The 25,710-nt window shown below is 40.5% G+C and overlaps 1 protein-coding gene across 1 annotated transcript in view; it reads right to left on the bottom strand.

Moving 5' to 3' along the window:
• The window catches only part of st3gal2 (ST3 beta-galactoside alpha-2,3-sialyltransferase 2), a 37,630-nt gene extending 12,605 nt beyond the window's left edge, over positions 1 to 25,025 (bottom strand). Inside the window, exons 1-5 of the mRNA XM_057837510.1 lie at positions 25,009 to 25,025; positions 24,774 to 24,897; positions 16,551 to 16,687; positions 15,541 to 16,138; positions 3,183 to 3,242 (exon numbers count right to left, since the gene is read on the bottom strand). Of these exons, the coding sequence (XP_057693493.1) occupies positions 3,183 to 3,242; positions 15,541 to 16,138; positions 16,551 to 16,687; positions 24,774 to 24,897; positions 25,009 to 25,025 (936 nt within the window). The remainder of the gene's footprint in view (positions 1 to 3,182; positions 3,243 to 15,540; positions 16,139 to 16,550; positions 16,688 to 24,773; positions 24,898 to 25,008) is intronic.
• Between the last annotated feature and the right edge of the window lie 685 nt (positions 25,026 to 25,710).

Below are 25,710 nucleotides of genomic sequence, written 5' to 3'. Positions count from 1 at the left end.
CTCTCTCGGTTCCGGTTCTGTCCCAGCTGCTTTCAAACAGGCTGTAGTCAAACCCCTCCTTAAAAAAAAACCATCTACACTCCTCTGTGCTATCCAATTCTTGACCCGTCTCCCACTTGTCTTTCCTTTCCAAAGTTTTAGAAAAAGTTGTTGCAATGTTGCAATTGCAAACATTCTTAGAGGAAAACTCCACCCTTGACAAGTTCCAGTCAGGCTTCAGGTCCAGACACAGCACTGAGTCAGCACTGTTAAAAGTACACAACGACATTGCCCTTTCTGTGGATAAGGGAAACCCAACTATCCTTGTTTTACTAGACCTCACGGCAGCATTCAATATTGTCGACCATACAGTCATTGTATCTCGTTTAGAACACTTCATAGGTATCTGCGGTAACGCTCTACAATGGTTTAAATCATACCTGGAACATAGGACTTTCTCTGTAATGATTGGAGAATTTTCCTCCTCACAAACTTCTCTATCTGCGGGGTGCCACAAGGCTCTATTTTAGGGCCTGTTCTCTTTGTACTTTATCTCCTACCTTTAGGATCAATTATACAAAAACATAATCTCTTTTTATTTTTATGCTGATGACCTGCAGCTGTATCTGCCCCTGAGACCCAACGAACATACTGCTCTCACTAAATTGATGGAGTGCATATCCGATGTGAAGCAGTGGCTAGCACAAAACTTCTTACATCTTAGCGAGAGCAAAACTGAATATATTACTTTTGGCATACCTTCTATGATGAATGCCCTTGAGCAACTCTGGTGCTCTGGCTCCCTTTTTCAAGACACACGTTACAAATCTCGGAGTGATAGTTCTGTTGTAAGAGCTAGTTTTTTCCACCCCCGTCTCTTGGCCAAACTGAAGCCTTTTCTTAGTTGCCACGACCTTGAGAAAGCAGTTCACACTTTTATAAGCTCAAGGCTGGACTACTCAAATGCACTTTATGTTGGTCTTCCAAAGTCCTCAATTTCTTGTCTGCAACTTGTTCGAAATGCTGCTGCTCGATTTTCAACATGTACAACTAGACGTGACCATATTACCCCCGAGCTATCATCTCTCCACTGGACTGCAGTCCATTTTAGAATTGATTTCATTCTATTAATGGCCAGGCTCCTTCTTATTTATCTGAAATTTTAACCCTCTATAACTCTGGCAGGACTATTCGTTCAACCGGCCAGCTTCTTGTGCATGTTCCGAGGTCAAAGAGGACAGACCAATCTTTTGCAGTTGCTGCCCCCAGGATGTAGAACAGCCTTCCCCCTGAAATTCACACCACTACGAATCTATGCCTTTTTAAGTCTTCATTAAAGACACACCTTTTTAGGCTGGCCTTTTCCACAGATTAGGGTAGCCTGGTTTTATTTCTTAACTCACTTGCTCCCAAAAACGTGTAAATACATTCTATTTTTAATTGTTTCAGTGTCCCAAAGATGTATTTATAGATCTTTTACGTTTTTTTTCATAAGAGACATCTCTAGGTACTGATGCAACTTAGCTCCAAAGCACAATGCTGATAATCCATTTTAACACTAGAATGCCCAGCAGAGGCTGATTTGGCCTTTCCCATGGCAAATCCTCATGATCCAGAATTCGCTGGGACTTCTAGTGTTAAAGCAATAAAACTGGACACTGGAGGGCAGTAGCGCATTTAGTAAGACCCGCAACCCGATTCAACGGACCGAACGGCCGGGCCACACGGCCGGGGTGCCGGCGGAAGACGACCGAATGGATGTACAGGACGCCAGGCGACGAACGACCAAGTGCGACGACCAGGAGGACGTCCAAGATGCCAGGCGGCGGATGACCGAGCAGAACAACCTGGAGGACGCCCGGGATACCAGGTGCTGGACGACCGAGCAGAACGACCGGGACCACCAGCGCAGCGGACAATGCCGTTGACTCCATGCTGCTCGCCGAGCAGAACCCACGCCGTCGTGCTCGGCCGCTCGCATCCCCCGCACCCTCCAGTGTCCCGCGACTCAGCCTGAAATGCGCACAACCAAACCAGTTCCCCCCCAGGAACACAACATGCCCCACACAAGTTTCCCAGGGGCGATCTCTGCCACGAGGCAGTGGTCACCACAAAAGAAAGACTAAAAAAAAATCCATCTTGATGAGACACTACAGGTGTTGATGAGGGAAAAGCCAACCCCGTCCGCCAAGACAGCCGCGGCGGCCACAATAGCGCCATCTCCCAGCCCAACAGTCCAGCCATGTGCAAATAATTTGTTACTTTGTTATCAAAAGCTCTATTTGTATTGTTGTTTGTTATTTTGTAGAAGGAAAACATTATTCAGATGTTTGGGATGTCACAAAAGCAAAAAATAGCTGTGTTAAAGTCAAAGTTATGTTTGAAATGTATGCTTTTACAAAAAGCTCAATTTCTCAGTTTTTTCATCAGAAATTGGAAAATTGCTCAAACTAAGCTATTTTCTAATCCTGATTTCTAAAGAATGGAAAAAGATATGACCTAATTTTTTTTCCTGCTGAAAAAAGAGAGTCTAATCTTTCTTTTGGTGGATGTTTATATAGCAATAGAACAGAATTTTCTGTCGGCCTTGCAAAATTAATCAAAATCCAGTAAAATGGCCGGGAGCGAAGGGGGTTGCACCGGTGAAAATGGCTGGGAGTGAATGAGTTAAGGGTTTTAATGTTTTTGATTTTATGTGTTTTATTGTTTTATTTGCTGTCTGACTTTTATAGCAATGCGCTGTTTTTGTTTCATATCTTTTTTTCTTATTGTCATTCTATAATACTTTCATGCCTTATTTATCATGAGCCATGTTTGTCTTTATTGCAAAGCACTTAGAGGACCTTTCGGATATTGTAAAGGGCTATATAAATAAATCTGATTGATTGATTGATTGATTGGCAATTTATTTGTTTTGCTCTCTGTAATGGCTATTTGCAATAGTACCCGCAGCATTTATTTAGGATTTAGTGTAGGTTGTCGGGCTGTGGAACAAATTAATGGAATTATAATGTATTCTTATGGAAAAATCCTGCTCGACATACGACAATTTCTACTTACAAACAAGGTCCTGGAACAAGTCAACTTTGTATGTAGAGGTATCACTGGAATCCCAAAGGGGAAATAAAGACAAGAAAGTTTAACCACTTTAAAGTCTACACTTTGCTCATTGAACTATTAAATTGAAAAGATAAATGGGATACCTGGAACAACCGAAGCAGCACCTGCTGAATGTTGTGTGGTTTAAACTGGGGCTGCAACATCTAAAGAGGGAAGAAAATATGGTTAGAAGGCCCTGCGGAGGAACCACATCTGACAACATCATGGATTTGTAGTGCTCTGTATTTTCCTATGTGTCGTTATTTTGTGCAATTACACCATTTTATGGCCTGAAATGACCAGAGGTATTGCTCTTTCCTGCAACCTCGATGTACACTTCTGAATAAACTTGGTTGTATTTCTAATTGGCATATCTTTTCACTGAATTCCACTAACAGGTATAGACGTCCGACCCATTTTGACTCCCACTTCAAATGGATTGGACATCTGTTGCAGACATTTTTACTCGTGATTGGCAAATATTTTTCTTTTATTTTTTCATTTATGCATGTTTGCGTATTTTTTCCAATGATTACTGTACTTGAAATATTTGGATGTTTGACACGAGGAAGAGGACTTTACTAAAAGTATCCAATTGTGATTTTCTAGGAAACAATCAACATAAGCGCTAGGGCAAATTCATGTATCTGAAGAAAATTCTCTGTCAATCTTATTTTCACTCTTGTAACTTCCCTCCTCCTTCCACATATCTTATTGCCTCGTATTTCTACCCGTGCGATTCCCCTAGCAGCCTGCGTGCCCTCCTGTCTAATTCCTTCTCTTTAATTTCCCCTGCTCCCTCTTTGTTTCTCCTCTTCCTCCTCCTCGTCTTTCTCGGTCTCTCCGGGACATCTGAGCGGCACGCGGCTCATCAGTGCCGATCAGAGAGCACTAAATCTGTCTTACTCCCCCATTACCTCTCTCACTCTCCAGCTGGTGCTTTGTCAGGTCTTTGTTTCTTCTTCTTCTTCACCCCCATCTTTCTCCATCCCTCTATCCTTCTGCTTTTCTGTCTCTGATGTCCCCTGCGCGATGCCAAATCCAGCTTGGCACATTGCGCCTTTGTTGTTCCGGAACCATTAATCTTCATGTAAGCTGACTACCAAGGTACAAGATACCTGGCAGCTATTTACAACACATGGGTATTTTATTTTTCAGGACGGCCGCTAAAGACAAACAGATGATATATTCGACACCGTCAGGAATGCGATACACCAGTTTGAGCTCAGATTCATGATAAAAAAATCCCAGTAATGAAGAAAGAATTCAGGAGGAATTACAATAACGGTACAATGGTCTTTTCCCTTCCTCCAAAATTTTCTGATGCTTTTGCCTCCCCTTTTATATCTTCTCCCTTCTACTTGTTCATCATGTCCCTGTTGCAGTGTGACCTAATGACTTGGCAGATGTTAGTCAGTGTTTGCAGTCTTTGCGGAATAAACGGGATTAAGTCTTCCGGTTTGAAGCCGCACACACTTCTAACTAGGGATGTCATATTTTCGCAAGCGAGTCCTGATCTGATACCTCGGAAATGTATTAAGGAGGGTAAAAAAAAGCACATTCAAATGTATTTTTCCCCGATTTGAACAAAGCTATCCGGTGATGTGGGAAGTAGGGTTCTGAGGGCGCTGCAGCACCCCCTGGAGGTGGGGGGAAAAAGTGTTTTGGTAGACTCTTTTTTTGTTAAAAATAAATCAGTAAATAAAACATTGAAAAAACAGCGCATTTAACTTCGGGGTTTAAATATATATGGCGGAAAACACAGACAAGACTGAAAAAGCAGTTTCTGTTCTTGCACCCCTCTTTAAAAGAAACTGCTGTATTTTAAGCCAAAACAATTGTTGTGTTTGATAGAACAATGTCTATATGGTGCCATAGCAGATTCATGGCGTATTAAGCTCCTGAACTATTTTTAATTTGTCCGTTTTAACCTGGAAAGCCCCGTTTACTGACGTCGCTTTTGTTTCAACCCAGCCATAAAACGAAAGTAATTAATTATATTTCTTATTCAAAATGTCTGTCATTTTTAGCTTAGAATCATTAACTGATGTCTAATATTTCATTTAAAAAAAAACGACTTTAGAAAATTATTCACTCGCATATTTTAAACTTTTAAACAAATTATGTCACAATGAAAAAAATGGTGTCTGTAAAAATCTACCTCATAACTATCGCTTAATTGTATTTTTTTGTTACTGTCGCATTTATTTTAGATGATAAATAATCAATCCAAACAAACAAAATTTTTAAAAAAAAACTTAAAAGGGTAAATATATGGAAATGAAAATCTCGACCACTCCTTGATGTCTGCAATTTCTGCATCGCGACCCTTGTTATATTACCATGTTTCACCCATAAAATCCCCCAAAAAATCCAGCTGTGACCATTCTCAGCTGTTTCATGACACTCTGTGATACATGCTACATGGAGTTTTTGGATCGAAACAACGTAAGTATGCGATAATATCTCGTTAAAGTCATGGCGTCTGTAATTCTGCTCTCGAGTGCTCTCAACTCCAGATAGGGTTTTGCTGTTTAAAAAAAAAAAAATTTAAATGCCCTCCTGTTCAAAATTTTTCTTCCCCCAGAAAATTGAGATTTTAAGCTTTCCAATGATGTATCACACATGCATATAGGCCAATTTTGAAATTTGGCCAAATTGAATGTTTTCCGCCATATGTTAGAAAATGTTAAAAAATATCGTTTGGCAGTATATCTTGATCTTTTATGTCACAAGCCGAGTATCGATACTTTTTCATGAGTATCAATACTTTAGACACTTCTAATGCAGCGCCGTGGCCACCCCTATAAATTGGTTGGCCACCCCGCTTGCCAGTATATTGTTAGATTGTTATAGCATCAGTTATGCATTTCATCCCAAATGAATGCATTTTTTTTTGTTTTGTTAAATGTAGGGCTGTCAAATTTATCGCGTTAACGGGCGGTAACTAATTTTTAAAAATTAATCACCTGAAAATATTTATCGCAATTAACGCATTCGCGGTACGACTCATTCACGCATTGCCGCAAACAGCCTACAATGGCGCCGTTTTACTTATATACAGAGATAAGAGGCAGAGTGGAGTAGATCCAAGCATTCATTGGGGCCGTGCTTTTAATTGGAAAAAGCTTTGTCATTTCTCCCACAGGAACTATAAATATTGTGAGAAGCGACGTGGGAAAGAGTGACAGGAGTTGATCTATTTCTTAACACACCCTGTAGTCTACCCAACGCAGAAAAGATATAGCATTTGCAGCCACCACACACAGTCATGGTTGCACCACTTCCCATTAGGGGTGGGCGATATGGCCTTAAACACGTATCACGATAAATTGAACAGATTTACCTCGATAACGATAAATGACGATAAAGTCGCCCAAGCGGACTGTTATATAATTTGAAAATCTGAATCAATGCATGAAATACAGATTAACAGTTTCTTGTTGATGTAGTTACCAGCATTCAATTTGATATATTTAACAATTGTACATGCAGTCTAAACATTAAGTTTATAAAAATGTATTGTAAACAATAAGAATTCAAGTATGAGCATTTATAACAGCGTGTATGGCTTGAACAATGTACATTGTCAAAATCAATATGCCTGTGCAAACATGTCATTGTAACACAAATGACTTGCAGCTTGAACAGTACACTTCAAAAAGACAATTTATTGTTAATGGCTGCTGTGACATAATTATTCAATACAAGTGTTTACTTTATGGTTTCAGGTTTTTTTTTTCCCCCAGTGCATTTTTTAATAAATGCACGCATACATGAACCCCCAAACAGACAGACAGACAGACAGACAGACAGACAGACAGACAGACAGACAGACAGACACACATTAAAGCTATATTGATCTTCTGCAAATGAAACACTTAAGATTTTATGATAACAATAATGACACAGAATTAAGCACACACAGAAAAATAGCTGGGGCCATTTCTCGGTCATATTATAAATTTCACCGGATTGTTCTTTATGCTGAATGCTTTACCATCACAAAAGCTATCAGAGAAATCACACACAGTCAGATGCAAAATAACGCGACATAGTAATTGCTAGATGCAGTCCGTGCCCGATCCAATCATTAAGTTCAGCCGTTTCGACAAGGTTAGAGCCGCTATCCGACTCCATCACGTTTATTTGTAGCGTTAGCCGCTAGCGTTAGCCGCTAGCGTTAGCCTGTGGCCTGGCTACCAGTAGAAAGCACTGAAAGCACCATCTCCGGAAATCGTGAGAACAAGGGAGGACAGCGGGTGAAAGCCCATCTGGATGCCACCAAGAGTCTACTAAATGTCGGGTGAAAGTTTGGCGAACCTCCCTTAAGCCACACTCCATCACGTTTTGCTTGTAGCGTTAGCTGCTAGCGTTAGCTTACCGGGCTTCTGTTTGATTGGCTTCCTGATGATCACGTGACTCCTTACGTAAGTACATTGACTGCATTCTTAAAGGGGAATGAACATAGACGAACAACACAGAGTCAAAGCAGGATGAAAAGACTATTTTCTTGTTTTATTAATTTACCGAATTTACCGACATGGTCAAAATTACGTCGGTCATCGTGAAGAATTTCGGTGACGGTAAATTTTCGGTTTACCGCCCAGCTCTACTTCCCATCATGCATTTGGGCAGAACAGTTAAGTCGCTACAGTATCATTTACTGAAAGCTCAACAAATACACTAGATAGCAATATTTACTCACAATATACAAACTCACGTTTATCCTTTAAGAATTACAAGTCTTTCTATCCGTGGATCCCTTTCACAGAAAGAATGTTAATAATGTTAATGCCACCTTGTGGATTTATTGTTATAATAAACAAATACAGTACTTATTTACAGAATGTTGAATGTATATATCTTTCCATTCCAACAATAATTTACAGAAAAATATGTCATATTTTAGAGATGGTTTGAATTGCGATTAATTACGATTAATTAATTTTTAAGCTGTGATTAACTCGATTAAAAATTTTAATCGTTTGACAGCCCTAGTTAAATGTACACCTTATGTCTGATATATTCATAAGACAATAAAACAGAATTGTTGTGGAACTCAAAATGTTGACTGGACAGTTATGGACCATGCACATTAAATCATTAGTAACATCAAATATTACACAATACACCAAAGTATATCAGTAGCCGTGTCCTTAAGTCTTTCTGATAGTTTTCCCCTGAACTTTTTACTGCAGTAATATAATGAAAACCTGAAATTATGGCTTTTAGTTTTGGCCACCCCAAGATTTTAAGTGGCCCCATCTGGCCACCCCTATGAAAAATTTCTGGAGGCGCCACTGGGACTCAACTAAGTGAGAGGTAGTCCTTGCCCACACTCCCCTCTACTTTGAATTGTTGTAACACTTCCTGTTCTGACCAGTGGCATTAGTCCAAACTTGCCAGGCTGGGTGTGGCAGACCTGGGAATACACCTGCAGCTCATCCGCAATCAGTACTGCTTTTAAGGAGGGGCCTGGGCATCAAGCAGGTGCCAGATGATTGCCTGTCAACTTTGGTACATCGGCAAACTAGTTTTGATTTACGTTGTTGAATGCTTGACTAATGCTGTCCTTCACTTCAGGACACCCACTCAGCCTGGCCTCCTGTCTGAACAAAGTCACCTGCCACAGCCATTCACAGACTCGTTACCCCCACCAGCCACCCAACACCTTGGCTGCATTTCAATCACGGTTTAAATAAGCCCTCGCTCACTTGCCCTAGCCACCGCCCCCCGGGGGAATCCCTGCCGCCATATTAAGGGCCGTTCCAATTCCCAAAACAGCGAAGTGAACTTGGTGAGATGGACCCTCAGAGGGCTCAGTGATCGAGTGAAAAACGATGGTCACTCCGGAGCTCCCTGTATCCCACAATGTATTGCAATGGTGCATGGAAAATATGTCCATGCGGTGGTGATAATGAAGCTCAAACACTGTTGGCTGCTGTATGTATACCACCAAAGAAGAAGAAAATAGATTAAGCTGCCAGCACGGTGTTTGAATGCTATACCAAACTGCTTTTCGAATTGTAAAATTCATCATTGCTGTTAAAAAATAAAAATAAAAAAAATAGACTGTATGTGGCAGTTACGGCAGAATGTATGGAATCACAATAGTGCCAAAATAAAAAAAACAAAAAAAAAACACATGAATGATAAATATAAAGCAATAAATGAATAAATAATAAGTAACTTTTTTATTGACTTTCAAAAAAGGGCGAAATTTTTTTTCCCCATTGTTTCTCTTTCGCTTATCTTTTCTATTTTGCTTTTAATGAAAGGAATGGTCTGTCAATCAAATGGCATTGGGAGGGACTGAAACTAAACTTCAAATAGGTTAAAAGGTTATAGAACAAATTTGTCTACAAATTATAAGGTATCAACAAATACCGTAAATAAAGAATTGCCCAAATAAAATTTGATACAAAACTAATAATTTGATAATTCCCAGGTACCGACGTATTGCCATCAAGCGCGGAATACATCTCCAGCTTATTGACATGAGTCGCCGTGCATTTTGTGCCATGTAGAATAATGGTGCCACCAGGGGGTGGCCAGGCCTGGCCACGGCTCCCCCCAATGAATTTGTTGGCCACCCCACGCGCCAGTGTAATGTTAGATTGTAGTAGCTGCGGAACTCAAAATGTTGACTAGACTATTATGGACTATGGACATTAACACAATATAATAGTGTACAAAATACAATATAACACAATCAACAGAAGTATATCAGTAGGTCTGTCCTTAAGTCAATCTGACAGTTTTCTACTGGCCTGTTTATTACTACAACATAGTAAAAACCTGAAATTATGGCTTTTATTTTTTGGTGTGCCACCTCAAGTTTTTAAGTGGCCCCATTTGGCCACCCCGATGAAGAATTTCTGGAGGCGCCACTGATTTGGAATTGGCAGTGTAGAGCTACTCCAAAACCTTGTGGTTGTTTCATGATTTTCTTGCCTGTGAGTGAACGAGGGCAGGTGTGTTCCATTTACGTCTTTCGCTCCCCCCTCCGCCCTCCAAGTGGCCTCCGTGTGACATCATAGCAAGTGCTTAGGGCAAGTGAGCGAGTGCAACTCAAACCGTGATTGGAACGCAGCCCTTGCCTGTGTTCAATAAATTTTACTTCACTCTTCTTCTGGTCTTATCTTATTTTGGTCCGTACTGGCTTCGCCTATCCTGCTATAACAAAGTGGGTTGCACCCAAATCTTGTTTTTTTTTCCCATATCAGCTGTGCAGCACAAAATGAAACAAATTATGTTTTTAATATTTAGATTTACATAATGTCATGTAAAAAATTAATTTGTGTGCGGATTGTGTAAATTGAGCTATTTTGTTAATATTTTCTTGACTTTTTTTTTGCTGTTGCTGGACATTTTCTCTTCGTAACGCAAAGTTTGTTTCAGTAGTGTAAATACTCTATATAATGCACATAGTAATAAACTGACTTGCAATTACTTTATAGCACTTGATTATTTTGTTGCTCGTAGCCCTTAACTCATTAACAGCCATTGACAGTGATACACATCAAATCAATTTCAACTGGCAAGAATAGCAATGAGTGATCATGTTTCACTGCCATTAACGGCGATAGTTCAACTGTGCAATTCAATTTGACTAGGTGGCTGACACCACTCCCAGTCAAAATGGATTGGACGTCTATCGCTGTCAATGGCAGCCAATAAGTTATTACTTAAAAATAAAATGCAATAAATACATACCTATCTTTTTTACCCTATTTTCTGAAAATTAAGTGATCGGGCCAGATTTCTAATCACGTAATCTGATCGGGACATCACAACTACTAGTACTAGCATATGTAAATTTAAAACCAGGGTTTAGATCTAGTCCTGTATACAATGTATCATAAAAGTGAGTACACCCCTCGCATTTCTGCAGATATTTAAGTATATCTTTTCATGGGACAACACTGACAAAATGACACTTTGACACAATGAAAAGTAGTCTGTGTGCAGCTTATATAATAGAGTTCATTTATTTCCCCCTCAAAATAACTCAAAATATAGCCATTAATACCTTAACCCCTGGCAACAAAAGTGATTACACTACATGGGAACTACGTACATCCCTAAATGTGCAAATTGAGTACTGCTTGTCATTTTCCGTCCAAAATATCATGTGACTCGTTACAGGAGTGGTGTCGGCATTGCTGATGAGATTGAAGAGGTAGGGGGTTCGGCTGTTAGTGCTCAGACGATACGCCATACTCTACATCAAATTGGTGTACATTAAGGCTGTCCCAAACGACTAATTTCCTCCCGATTAGTCAGCCGACTATTTTTACGATTAGTCGACTAATCTAATAATTTTTTCTTTTTTACTACTTTTATAATGAAATTTTTGTTCAAGCTTATTAATTCACAAAAACATTTTGGAAAACCTAAATTCTTTATTAATGTATAAATAAATAACATAAATACCAATAATAAATCACAAACAATTAGGTCAAATGCTGCTGGCATTAACTAGTGCAAAAAAATGTAAACGGAAACACTGTGACTTCACGTCTTTAACAGGAGTCAAAAAAATTCTTACTCTTTTTGTGGTATGTCATTGTCTATATTGTTCTAAATATTAAAATGAATTGAAATGTCCTGGACAACCATTTTCAGAATAATTTGTGCAAGTTCAGATGCTTTCTCTGGTGTGCATTCCACATTTTTGGGGGATGGGAAAAACTGTTCAACTTTTGTTTGTTTTAACCTGAAAATAGATCAAGTAGAGGGCAACCTGAAAATAGATCAAGTAGAGGGCACAATGAAATATTACCGCAATTATTTTGAATGAAAGGCACACATACCCACAGTAACAAAAATTAAATATAAAGTATTAATTTTATAGTATACTACTATATGTAATACTTTATAATATTAAGTAACTAACATTAGTGCAGTCATGGATTACAGTAAGCAGGCCAGTGCTGTTTCCATATATATTTTTATTATGTATATACAGGATACAGTGGGGAGAACAAGTATTTGATACACTGCCAATGGGAAAACCTATTGGCAGTGTATCAAATACTTGTTCTCCCAACTGTATATGTATATATTTTCCCCAAGTGGGGGCTTCCATGATCCTAATAAATTTAATAATAATTTGAAAAAAATATTATATAATATTATATATTAATATATGTATTAATTATTTTATTAAATAAAAATGCACGTTGATACGACGCACATAAAGGCAACCTCCATTTAAAAAATCGTTAGAAAGTTGTATGGACTTACAATCCCCTAGCTTGTTGTTCGAAAATTACACTTGGGTGACGGCGCTTCAAGTGTTCGTTCATAGCCGACGTGCTACTGTGGTATGCGAGCTCAGCTTAGCAAAGAGTACACAAAGTGGCACCCTCCATATTTTCCTTGAAATAATTCCAGGCTCTGGCTATTCTGGTCCGCTTTTTTGGCTTCATGCCGCTTTCACGTGTTACCAATTCTGCCTTTTTTGGTAATTGGCAGTGTTTTCAACTCCTCGCCATAGTGAGGAGTGAACCGGCGATTCACTTGGCTCGTTGCCGTCGGTTCGTCCGATTTCCTCCTCAGGAAGGCGGCGCCGTGCATAAAAACACAGAGAGGCGTCGGATGGGTCTTTATGGATACTTTTATTGACCAAAACAAAAACGTGGAGGACGCAGCCACTGAACTCGGTGCTACCCGCGCACTTTTCCAACTCACCGATCTCGCTCCCTCTCTCTCGCTCACTCGCTCGCCCACTTTCTTCCTCTTTGCTCAATCTGACAACGCCGGTCACATTGAAATAACAGCGGCCGTCTTGGGGGTGCCAGCAACAACCGCTTATATCACGAGCGCCCGCCATTCTAAACTTTATCCGCATGTAATTTTTTTTTAACCCGTCATTACCCGTCGACGGTATGTTTTGCCTGTCGACGCATTTACGTCATCGATGACGTTGACAACGTCGACTAGTCTGGACAGCTCTAGTGTACATGGCAGTCACCCCAGGAGGAAGCCTCTTCTGAAGACTGTACACAAGATAACCCGCAAACAGTCTGCTGAAGACATGTCAACAAAGCACATGGATTACTGGAACCATGTCCTATGGTCTGATGAGACGAAGATTAATTGGTTTGGTTCCGATGGTCTCAAGCATGTGTGGCGGCGACCAGGTGAGGAGTACAAAGATAAGTGTGTCATGCCTACAGTCAAGCATGGTGGTGGGAATGACCCCCCCCCCCCCCCCCCCCACCTCTTCAATCTGCAGCAATGCTGACAGCACTCCTGTAATGAGTCACATGACATTTTGGAGGGAAAATGACAAGCAATACTCAATTTGGACATTTAGGGATGTACGTAGTTCCCATGCGGTGTACTCACTTTTGTTGCCATGGGTTTAGATATTAATGTATATTCATTGTGTCAAAGTGTCATTTTGTCAGTGTTGTACTTGTGTGTACTTAAATATCTGCAGAAATGCGAGCGGTGTACTCACTTTTGTGATACACTGTAGCTTGTTCCCCGAAGATTTTAAGTATTCTTGAAATGGCAGAAGATGTTACTCTGTTTAAACAATATAACTTCCTATTAGTCATGCTAACTAAAGATTTTAAGCAGGCTACGTCAATATTTCAGTTCTCCGATGTAACTTGCTCTTTTGAGTATTCCTAACACGTTATATTTAGTATGGTGAACCTTATCAAATTAGTTGAAATAAATTGTACGATCAAGTTTGGCTATGTTTTAAATTTCTGAGTAACCTGAACTTCATTCATTCATCTTCTGAACCAAGAAAGTCGCTGGGTCCTATCCCAGGCAGAGTACACCCTGAATTGGTTGCCATATTGAGACAGACAACCATCCACACACATACTCACGCCTACGGAGAATGTTGAGTATTCAATCAGTCCACCATGCATGTTTTTGGGATGTGGGAGGAAGCCGGAGTACTCACGCGGGCACGCAGACAACATGAAAACTCCACACATTGAGGGCAGTGCCGGGATTGAACAAACAACCTCAGAACTGTGAAGCAGACATGCTAACCACTCTGCCACCGTTCTGCCCTAAACTGAATTTATGATGATAAATTAATGACAAATTGTGTGAAACTGTTGCAGCCTCACTTCTGGTGCTTTTTAGCTAGTGTGTTCTAGCTCAGTTGTTTGTGCGCTCTACTGCCACAGTGAGAGCCTCGGTTCAATCCCCATTTCGATAAAATTATTCTATTATTTTCTTAAACTGGAGTCCAGATTACTTGAAATGTTGAGTTCAAACTTAACTGAACTCCATTTTACTGAAAATGCTGAGTTCAAAGCCTTAACCTTTTCTTTTTATTCAGTTTTTTAAATGTTTTCCATCAAAACTTGAACATTCGAGTGAAAATGGTTGACTTGAATTTTGTGTGTGTATTTTTGTAGACTAGAAAAATGCAAAAAGTGAACAAGCCAGATATTTTTCCCTTTCATTCAGCTGTTTAATTCATTTGCTCTCATGCACAGCATTAGACATCCTATTTTGACTGGGAAGGCTAGCATTCACTTAGCCTGGTACACCAGACTCAATGCTGTTCCAGCTATTGAGTCTGGCCACCATTCCCACGGAAACAATTTCCAGGGCGGAGCAAGCCACAGCAAACAGACAGCGGAGTGGACCAATCAGCGACGGGCAGACGTGACGTTAGTAAAATGGCGACCGCAGAACGATGGACTTGCGCGCGGAAGTAAACATACGAAGAGAGCGGAGTTTATTCGACATGGCTAGCGCGAGACAGACTGTTGTCAATGACTCGTGTCGATGTGTTTTTGGTCATTTAAAACTGATTTTACCGTGGATTGGAACATATTCTCGGCTCTGCCGTTCACCATCTGTGCTGCTGAAGAGACGACTTTCGACGCGCAAGAGTGACGTTGCTCGTGAAGAACACGTCACGCAAATAAACGAATCTGATTTGTCGATTGATTTTGTACCTGCTCGAAAAGGCCGTTAATGGGATGGTTTCCAGACTATACTATCAGTGTTTGAAAAATACAGGGAGAATAGTCTGGCAGAGCCAGGCTAGCATTCACTGACAACCCTCCCAGTTCAAATGTCTATCACTGTCAGTAGCATTAAAACATAATCACTGTCAGCCCTCGCAGTTAAAGTTAATTTTAAATCTCCCGCTCTCGTTAAATATATTGAGGCTGCAATGTTAAGAATGCATTTTTATCTCAAGTGCTTTAGAGGAAAAAGACACATTGTGCATTATAAATGGTCAACTAAATGATTTTATATAAGAGATGCATGTAAAAGTGATCAATGTATGGTTGTCTACAACTAGGATTAAGGTGCAGTTCATATATAGATTGCAAAACTGTCAACAGCTCATGGTGCTTCTGTGTGTTGAGGAATTTTCTCTGTATTCTTTCTAAGGTAAATATCACTGCCATGCTTGGTTTACTGAGTATTATTTGAACTTGGAAAAAAAGGGTTGTCACTTACCACCCACCAGTAGTAGACATCAGAGGGCAGCTGGATGTTGTCTCTGGTCCAAACAGGTGAGATATCCGGGTCATAGTTCTCATCGAACCAATCCGAGACTCCGGGGTCTCCGACACAACGAGGACAGGCGCATGTTTGCAGCTGCGTGGAGTCAGGGGGGAGCCGTCTGTGCGAGCCCACGTAGCTGGGAACCAGCTTGACCCGCCGAGAATCTTCCCAGCCGGGCGGCTCTAGGTAATTGAAGCCGACACCGCTCCGGAGCGAAACGGAAAAGAAGAGCGAAGTGAGAAAGACCAGAACCAGAGAGCCGAGGACGACCCAGACTCTTGGAGAACATCTCGCCCTTTTGGCTTTCTCAGCTCCGCTTCCTTCCCTGTTACTACCAGAGCCCCCGACCTCAGGTACTGCTCTGCTTAGCCAAGGCCTGAGTTCGGAGAGTCTCGGCGCACCCCTGAAAGGACCCCGATCCCAGAATCCCCAACGCCTGTCACGGTGCAGCGCGGAGGAAGGGATGCGGCCCCCCCACGGCCATACCCCCACGCCTTGGCCTGCCACTGTACCCAGCAGCCACCGAGGCTTGGTGAGTGGGATTGATGTCCTGGTTTAGAACTATGCAGTATAGGTCACATGCACAATCATTTCCATAAATACAAGACAACGTGTCACAGTCTATTTGTCCCACACAAGCTGTGCACTTGGCAATTTTCCTATGCTTGCTTTCTCTCAGTCTTTTTTCCCCATCCACGAATACGTGTTTGTCTTACACAAAGAAGTTGCCGATGAATTACACACAGCTGCAGTCTGGGATTTTCAGTCTTTTCTTTACCATCAAGACAAACTCCTTTTGTGTCCTTGTCTTTATCCCGACTTCTCTCTCTGGTTCCCGGTCGTCTTTATTCCCATCACTCACATCTTCTTGCCGTCAGTGGCAATCCAGCGACGAGTTACGGTAGATGCAGCAGGTCGTCGTCCTACTCCCCTCTACTATCTGTGTGAGTAATGAAGCTCACTTCGAGGGCGCTGCCTTCTCAATGTCTTTGGTTACACTGTAGTCAGAACCCAGGAAAGCTTGCGTTTTAGTTGAGTGCAGTGGAGAGAGGGAGTGATGAATGCAGGAGGAGGGGCAGTAAAAGGGAGGCGGTCCGGCCTGAAGGGTATTTTGTCACATCTTAAGCCATTGTAGATAAATATTGCCTTGACGTGGTCTTTCTATGTGTCTTTCTTAACACCTGCTTCACTTTCTTCCATTGTACATCCTATCTGACGATTCCTAAAGTCCTCATCCACTATTTTCTTTCTCTGCTTGCGGGGTTGTGAATTGCATTGCTTTTGCTCTGGGTCAAGTGAAACCCTGCGGTGAGCACCGTCCAGACGTTAGGAATGTAATTGCAGAATTCTGATAGCAGTCAAGAAATCCAAAGACTTAATCCATAAACTGGAGAAAGAGCCTATGATGATACTTTAAGCAGGGACTTGGCTGGCCCGCATGGAGTGATGTGAAATGGGTGTAATGAAGGGAATAAAACGACAGTCGAACCAATCAATAATAAAACTCATCTTCTCCCCAGCTGGCTTTGAGAGGACAATAGGAGGGAGGGTGCTGGTTGCATTGATTTAATTGTGTGACTGTGCGGCTGGCAGGGCAACGCTCACAATGGTGCCTTTTTATTAACCTGCTAAGCTGTTAGCTAAAATCAGCACCATGGAATATTCGTGTTTTCCAATCCAGCCATATCAGGTCGATGACAAGCTTCCTTTTCTGTGGAAAACCTGAAAAGTAAAAGTGAAAAAGAGAGAGAAAAACATTGAAAGTAGGAATGAGTATAGCCAAGAACGTCACGATGTAATACGTACTGTATTATGATAACCGGGGTTCGCAAAACGTATCATGATCAGTGTTGGGAGTAACGCCGTTATAAATAACACCGTAACGTAACGGCGTTATTTTTTCAGTAACGGGGTAATCTAACTAACTACTTTTTCCGCCGTTACAACGCCGTTACCGTTACTGACGGTCAAAAGCGGTGCGTTACTTACTCTGAATAAATTGAAGAAACTACCAGCCGTGTCGAGTCGACTCTCTGCTCTGTTGATTTGTCATCCAAGACTTGGGGTGCGTTCAGGTACGAGAATAGCGCACGTACTTCTGACTCCAAGCTGTTTGTCCCTGCTCATTCAATTAGACAATGCTATCCAAAGTTTGGTAACGTTTCTGTGTTTGCTACACCTGATGCTAGCCTCGTTCCCATCTCCCACTGTCAGCCAGCAATAATTCTGCTTCCATCTTGAGGACGGCAGACGCTTTGAAGGTGACGTGAATTGTCCGGAAACTAGCCTACCTGAATGCAGCCCCTCGAGAGATGCGATGGAAGTGATTGTGATTGGCTGAGGGTTAGAGTCATGTGTCGTGGTAAGCCAATCAGAGCGGGTGATTTCACAAGCAAACCGGAACAGCGCGTGCAGCAAACACACACACGCAAAACAGATGCACAGCGTCGGGATGGCAGAGCAGTCAGAAGAAAAATTGTCCTTTAAGAGGTGGAGATATAGACACTATTTCAAGTTTGTCGAAATTAAAGGAAAGAACCTGCATGTAATGTGTAATTTATGTCCCGGGGCAAAGCTTTTGTCGACATCTGTGGTAAGCAATTCAAATCTGCTGAAGCACCTAACAAATTAACTACCTGTCTGTTCTTCTCTATTCCACTGACTCGAATACTGCTCAGAAAATGTTAAATTCTTTGACATACAACAAGTTCTTTTTAAAGTAACGGCAATAGTTACTTTCCCTGGTAACTAGTTACTTTTACTATAGAGTAATTCAGTTACTAACTCAGTTACTTTTTGAAAGAAGTAGTGAGTAATGTAACTAATTACTTTTTTAAAGTAACGTGCCCAACACTGATCATGATACATGTGTATCCCGATACATGGACGACAAGGTGACACAAATCCCAGTATAATTAAAATTAAAAAAAAAAAAAAAGCAAACATGTACTACTTGTACATTGTGTTTGTTAGCGAAAATACCTGGATACTGAGTACAATTGCTTAGCTCCATGGAAAAGAAGTGGTTATGACAAAATCCAGACAGCTAGCACAATCAGAAGTGAAAAGACTGCAAACCTGTGATCATGAAATAAAAAATTCATATAACTCAAACTTGTTCTTCGTCACCAGTCTACAGAGAAAATATAGCTGTCTTTAAACAAACCTTTAGCAGTGGTAAGAACGTGAATCAATACAGACTTTTAGTATCGATTCTACGGTCAAGGGCGTGGGTTTGGTCTCAATATTGATAGGGACGATATAACAACATAACCTGCATGTACACTTTTTGCTGGGGATGGGACATTAATAAGACCAAACAGATTGGGTGAGCGGCGGTCAGGGCTAACATTTCTCACCAATGAGAACCTAATTAATTGTTAGGCTACATAATTAATACAAAATAAATCTGCAGTGACATACATTAACTTTAATACTGCAAATTTACAGTATAACGTCTTAATCTGATAATTTTGCTTAAATCTAGTCAAGTAATTTTCTTCATCTTGTTTTAAGTGTTAAAGGCTAATTAACAGATTAATGCGTCAGATCATTCTTCCATTTACTTTTAGTAAATATTACTATATGTTCTTACAAAGCCCATACATCTAAAAAAATTTCACCTAAATCAAGAAAAAAAAAATGCTTTCAAATGATGTTTTGAACAATATCTACTCTTGAACATTTCTGACGAACAAGGTTTCAACTTTTCGCTTGAAATAACTCTGTTAAGCTTATTTTCAGATAGCTATTTTCCTTATTTCAAGAAATATGAGTAAAATTTTCTTGATGCACTAGAAGATAATTTCACTTTTTTCTCGTACATTTACACTGAAAACAAGGGAATTAATTAATTTATTTATTTTCAGTTTTAAGGAGGTGGGTTTTTGTAGCGCATATGTATTGGTTCCGGTGATACACCATTTGATTCAAACCTTTGTTTTCAAAACCTACTAAAGAAACATTATGAAAACTTCCGGAAAAAATGTCTGGATTTTATTAGCAAGTTTAAAGTGCATTATTTGAACATAAATTAGATTAATATGCACAAGAAAAACCAACTTGTTAATCATCTCTTCAGTATCCAATAATGCAAAAAAGTAAACATTTGTCTTAATAACACTCAAAATTGTCTGTCTAAATAAATTAAAATATAACAAAAAAAAACTTCTTAGTCAGGGAATAACAAAGATAAATAAAAATGGAGCCTTCCTTCAGGTAAAACACTACTGCTTTTTTTCCGCAAGCACTGCCAAATCAACAAAAACTGAAAGCTCCTTTGGCCTACTTTAAGACCACATAAATAAAATAAAAATGAAAACCAAGGAGAAGGGGGTAAACCTTGCTTCATTACATTTCTTACAGTTTAATTAAGGTTAACAGTAGAAAACATCCAGCAGCTTCCTCCTCGAGTTTAACAAATTCACACAGATTAATGTTATGCTAACTCTGATGCAGGTCAGACTTTGGTCGTGGTGTGTTCCTCACCGGAACAAGATTTATGTTTTTATTAGGGCTGTCAAAATTAACGCGTTAACGCGCGGTAATTAAATTTCTTAAATTAATCACGTTAAAATATTTGACGCAATTAACGCACATGTCCCGCTCAGACAGTATTCTGCCTTTTGGTAAGTTTTACAGCAAGGCTTTTTGTGCTGTCTAACAGCGAACTCTTGTGTTCGCTTTGCGACATGGTTTATTCTTTTCTTGCCAGTTCAATATGGCTGCACGACGTCTCTGTTGTGCTTATATTATCCTTGGACAAGATTTTTCCGTAAGTATGGTTGTTGTAAAGAATGTACATATTATGTTAATAAGCAAAATGTTATATTTTTTGTATGAGATGCTTTTTGTTTATGTTTAGTTAACCTGTATAGCGTGCTAAGCTAACGTTGTTGCTAATGCAATGCTTGTGTACTTTTTTTTTGTAGTTTTAGGACGGTCTAAAGAGGACAATGGTTTGAGGCCATTTTATTAATAAATCAGATGAAAAAGGAAGAAGTCTGATTATTAAGGCGTCGTTCACTAGCTGTCTAGCTTTGGAAAAAGTAGACGCTTCGGAGTGAGGACAGCATAGACAGGTTTAAATGACAGTAGAGTGAAATGCCCACTACAGTCCTTATGTACCGTATGGTGAATGTATATATCCATCTTGTGTCTTATCTTTCCATTCCAACAATTTATTTTACAGAATATACATATAATTCACAGAAAAATATGGCATATTTTATAGATGGTTTGAATTGCGATTAATTGCGATTAATTACGATTAATTAATTTTTAAGCTGTAATTAACTCGATTAAAAATTTTAATCGTTTGACAGCCCTAGTTTTTATATTACTTACAGTGGCTGCTGCTGGCTGAAAAAAAACTTCTAATAGCCCTCGTCTTTAAAGGGGAAAGGGGGGGGAGGAGACAGCGTGTTGTATTTCTTTCGGGGGGGGGGGTCATGTATGTGTGTGTGTGGGGGAGGGTGCGTGTATGTGTGTGTGTGTGGGGAGGTCAAGTCATCAGCCAATCAAATGTGCGTTTGAGGGACAAAAATGGACTGGCACATTCACCAAAGGAAAAGGGGTCATCGTAAGTCTGAACATAATGAAAGTACTGTAATTCACTTAGGGTCAATTCTATACTTACAACATATGGGAAGACTATCTAAATTACCTATGTAACTGAAGTCATAATATAATGCAAATAAGGTTGCTTAAACGTTGGTGGGGACAATTTGAGCATCCTGAAAAGTTGTTAGTGTCCCTACCGTCCCTATGCAAACCTACGCCCTTGTCGATTCTACAGTCATTGTATAAAAATGTGTATTGTCAACAGGCTCGCAATGAGATATTTCCATTTCGTTTTTTTTTTTTTTTTGATATCCCTCGTCGTTTAAAATCAGTCACTGGTGTTTGTTTTGTGAACTGGAGCAGCCCCATCATTTGCTACATAGGTGCATTGCACAACTGTCTGTTTGTTCACATAAACGCTGAATGTCTGAGACAGGGGAAAAAAGGACTAAGGCTCGGTTTCTCTTTGATGCCTGTCGAGCCAGTTCAGTGGAAACTGACATAATCCTCCTCACAGACAGATAGATCAAAACACCACCAAAACCTATGAAAACACAAGTCACATGAAAGTGACCCAAGTTTTAAACTTTACTGAGTTGGGATCCTTTTACATACACTGAGTTACTTTTCTTCCACATTCTGCATAGTCGCTTGTTAGTGTTCCTAACATTTGTCATTGATGCCCAGGGATATAATTAAATTGAGACTAAAACTTAACTCTACTCCTATGGGTTTATTGAGAAAAGATCTGGATTCTAGTTCATTTATTATTCATTTGAAGGGCAGTAGCAAGGCAATACAGATAAATGTCGGCTATCTGTGCTGGTACTGAAAGCATCCATTTTATATTTTCAATGTATAATTCTCTCCGATGTCCTGTGCAATCCCACGCAGCATCTGTCAAAAAAAAAAAAACAACCTCTGTATGTGTTGTGTGTGTGTGTGTTGTGCCAGGTTTTCAAAAAACAAATGTTCAGTTCTGCGTAGTGACTGACTGTGTCATTGCTATGCTAAATGCACGTCTATAAAGAAGCATAGCACACATAGCATTTTTTTCTATTCTGGCCTCAGTGTTACACATTTATAGATCTCTGCAGTAGCTTGCTGTGATAGGTGAATTTGACATTTTGAGCCTTCTCCTGTACCCAGGGCATTTTTGCTGCATCACTTTCGTTGTAGCTTCAACCAAAACTTTGAGGTCAAATCTAAACAGAAGAGTATGAAAGCACAAAAATCTGATTTTAAAAAACAACAAAAAAAAAAAAATGCCTCAAAACCTGACTTGAATAAGAAAATCAGATGTCATTTACTAAATTGTTCCAACTCAGTTCAAAAAACTATTTTCCTTTTTCTGTAAGCCCATGTCTGAGGCCATAACATTTCTATAGCTAGTCTTGTGTTGAGTGCTCTCATTTGCATCTTTTCTTGAAAGGATATGGACAGTAGGGGAGTATGGTGAAAATGATTTGGTCCAGGATGACTGTCAATCACCACTAAAAATCAGTTTTGGAAACATTATTCTCCTATAGGAAATGATAAAAGAAAAAAAGACTCCCTATGATTGGCTGGCAACCAATTCAGGCTGTACCCTGCCGACTGCCCAGTCAGCTGGGATAGGCCTTAGCCTTGTGAGGAAAAAGGGCGTTTCAAACTAGTGGCAGCCCAGTGTGAAGGGTTCAGCGGGAACCCATTCATTGTATATGTGGGAGGGGACTTCTGCGTGAACGTAAGCAGCGGCAATCATTTTGGACGGAGCGGAAAGCCTTAAGTGAATTTTCGCCACGGGGTCCCAGAAGAGAGATTTTTTCTTTTTTCACAGCGCCGCTGCGCTGACGTCAACAACGCATTTAATAGCAGAGGGACTGGCGTACATATATTTGTGATATCAGCTGTATCGGCAGATGGATGTACGCAAATCACCGCTGACGAAACCTTGATAAATGCGCTTTTTTAAAGTTTTGTGAGCTTTAGGACATGCAAAAAATGACTCTCAAGCCCTTTCACACACATATCCAGGGAAATTCCCGTGTAAGGTGATGTGGGATTTACTTGTGTCATTGCGTTCACGCATGTAGAGATGTTCCGAGAATGACGCAGGTTTGACACTTTCAAAGACTTGTCCCATGTTGCCCCCTGGTGCTCCCTGTGCAGGGAAGGCTGCTGGAACGATTTTATAACCCGGACATTACGTCATTTTTGGTCGGCATTAGCTGTCAGAATGTTGGTAAAATCGCGTTTTGTTCAGGAGGGAGCGTTCCCGACGTCGTAACTGCAGCCAATTCAAGCGAATCAAGATTGTATTCAAGCCCAGGCGATCCAAGAGAAGGGTGGAAGGAAGAATCCCGCTAGCTTGGGAAGGAAGAGTCCCGCTGGCTTTGTTTTGTTGTCTTATTGGCTCTCTGCCTACAGCTTGAGTTAGTATTTTATTGATCCCCGTCGACCAACTGTCAGGGACGCATTGTTTAATTCCCCCTTTTCAGCGATCAAGTGTATTTCTGTATTTAATAAACCCTTGAACGCTTCCCTCTGTTGTTTTCTGCTTTGAAGTATAACCTTGTTTCTGCAGTTGTGGACCCTAACATCGGCACAAAATAAACCACACATTTCCAAAGATGGGCAATGGACATTCTTCCTTGGCTCTATGATCGCGTAGCAATTATTTCGTTATATTTTCAGTGTAATTTAGCTATTGCCAGCTTGGTATGTTGATAATTGCAATGTTTGTTTACCACTTTTCATCTTACTGCGAAGAGGGAGGAGGTGACGATCGGCCTGTCATGATATTTATGTCATCAGCCATCGTGCTGTGACCCGAGAATTTAACGCCTGCTTTCACGCACACCGCTTCCCGGGTAAGTCCCGGACATTGTACTAAGACGAGACCCGTGAAATGTCCGCAAAATCACTGTGTCAGTCGACCCGGGAAATTGTTTTGACATACAACTGCTGCACGGTTATATCCCGCGATATTCCCGGTGTTTCGGAATGTGTGAAAGGGGCTTCATACTTCTTGCTAAGCTAAATGGTACCTCGATGTATGTTTGTGTGGAAATGTAGTTCACGGACAACAACCAAAAATGATTCACCTTCTCGCCAAAACTAGGAAAACTCTTTACACCGCTATTATAATGCCCCCTACTCCTTGAAATAATAGTAGAATAGTAAATATTCTTGCCGCTTTTCACTCACTGTCAGGCAACGTGGCTCCTCCCGTTTTGCGCTTGCCATGGACCGCTCTTCACACTGGGCTGACTAGAGTGTCAAAAGGCTTTAGAAGCATGGAGGATGAATGAATGAATGAATGAATGAATGAATGAATGAATGAATGAATGAATGAATGAATGAATGAAGGAGAAAAAAAAGACTGATGGGGGAAAACATTACATTATGCCTTGTGATGTATGATTGCTTTTGTGACATACATTGTAACAACTTCTATTGTTTTTCACCTTGTTCCCATAGTTAGGAGACGCGCCTGAGTAGGGAATCTCACGAGATAACTTGTTTTGCATCATAGTACGCGCTTGAGTCCCATAAGTTAGGAGGGAATCTCACAAGATAACTTGCTTTGCACTCATTATATTTAACGTGGGAACACAACATCTGCTACCGGACAGCACAACCTGGGAACCACGCAAGGAAAAGCCCCTTTTTCGAGGGGCTGAACCAAGAGTAGCTTTGTCATTGGACGGAGCCGCGCTGCCTGGGAGCGGAGGTTGGCCGTCTCTGCCCCCGTGTGGCGCGTCCCTACATAAACAGGACATTTCTGGGCGACTCGTGAAGCCAGCGGGTCACGTACGGATCGCCTGGCTTTGTTCCTTCGCCGCTTTACTGGAGTGTTGCTGGCTTCCCGCTCACTTGTCACGGTAAGCCATTTTCATAGCTAATGACATTTTGTTTTGCTATAAAGGTAACGCGGGGATTCTGGGGTTGACAAACTCAAATCTAGCGTCATCGTTGACATTTGTTATACTTGTTTGTGATACTTGTTCGCTTGCTCTTGTGGGATTGTAATCAATAAATCTCCTTTATTCTGCATTTTCTAATCAATAAACATTGTCTATTTTGCAAAAGTGTGCCTGTTACTGATTCACCGCGAACCTGGAAATTTTGGAAAACAAAGACTCAACAGAAACTTGAAGAAAAAAAAAACAAAAATACAGTATTTTACGATTCTTGGCTGTCTTAAAAACCTTTATTATTCCCAAATTGTGGTAAATTAAGGTAGTGTATAGCACAGCTGTTATGATAGTTAAAATTCACTTGAACTCTTTTATTAAGGTGTCAGTTTAAATGCTGGAGCATATTATCTCTATAATTTCCTAAGGGGAGAAATTCAATCCCGAATTGTGTTGGCCATAAAAGGTTGGAATGCACTAATAGAAAAAAAATGCTTTCTGCTTATTAAATGATGTAACACCCATTTTTATTTTCTCATTTTGCTAATGAAAATTCCTCTTAATTCCCTCTGAGCAGATTCGTAGGTCAAGTAATTATGATGATGGGGACATACCAGCCGACCACAGGTACAGTATATTGCAGGGATGACTCATACAGAGT

This window comes from Corythoichthys intestinalis, chromosome 5 (assembly GCF_030265065.1).
Source record: "Corythoichthys intestinalis isolate RoL2023-P3 chromosome 5, ASM3026506v1, whole genome shotgun sequence".
Taxonomy (NCBI): Eukaryota; Metazoa; Chordata; class Actinopteri; order Syngnathiformes; family Syngnathidae; genus Corythoichthys; species Corythoichthys intestinalis.
This window is presented reverse-complemented; position numbering and strand designations above follow the sequence as displayed.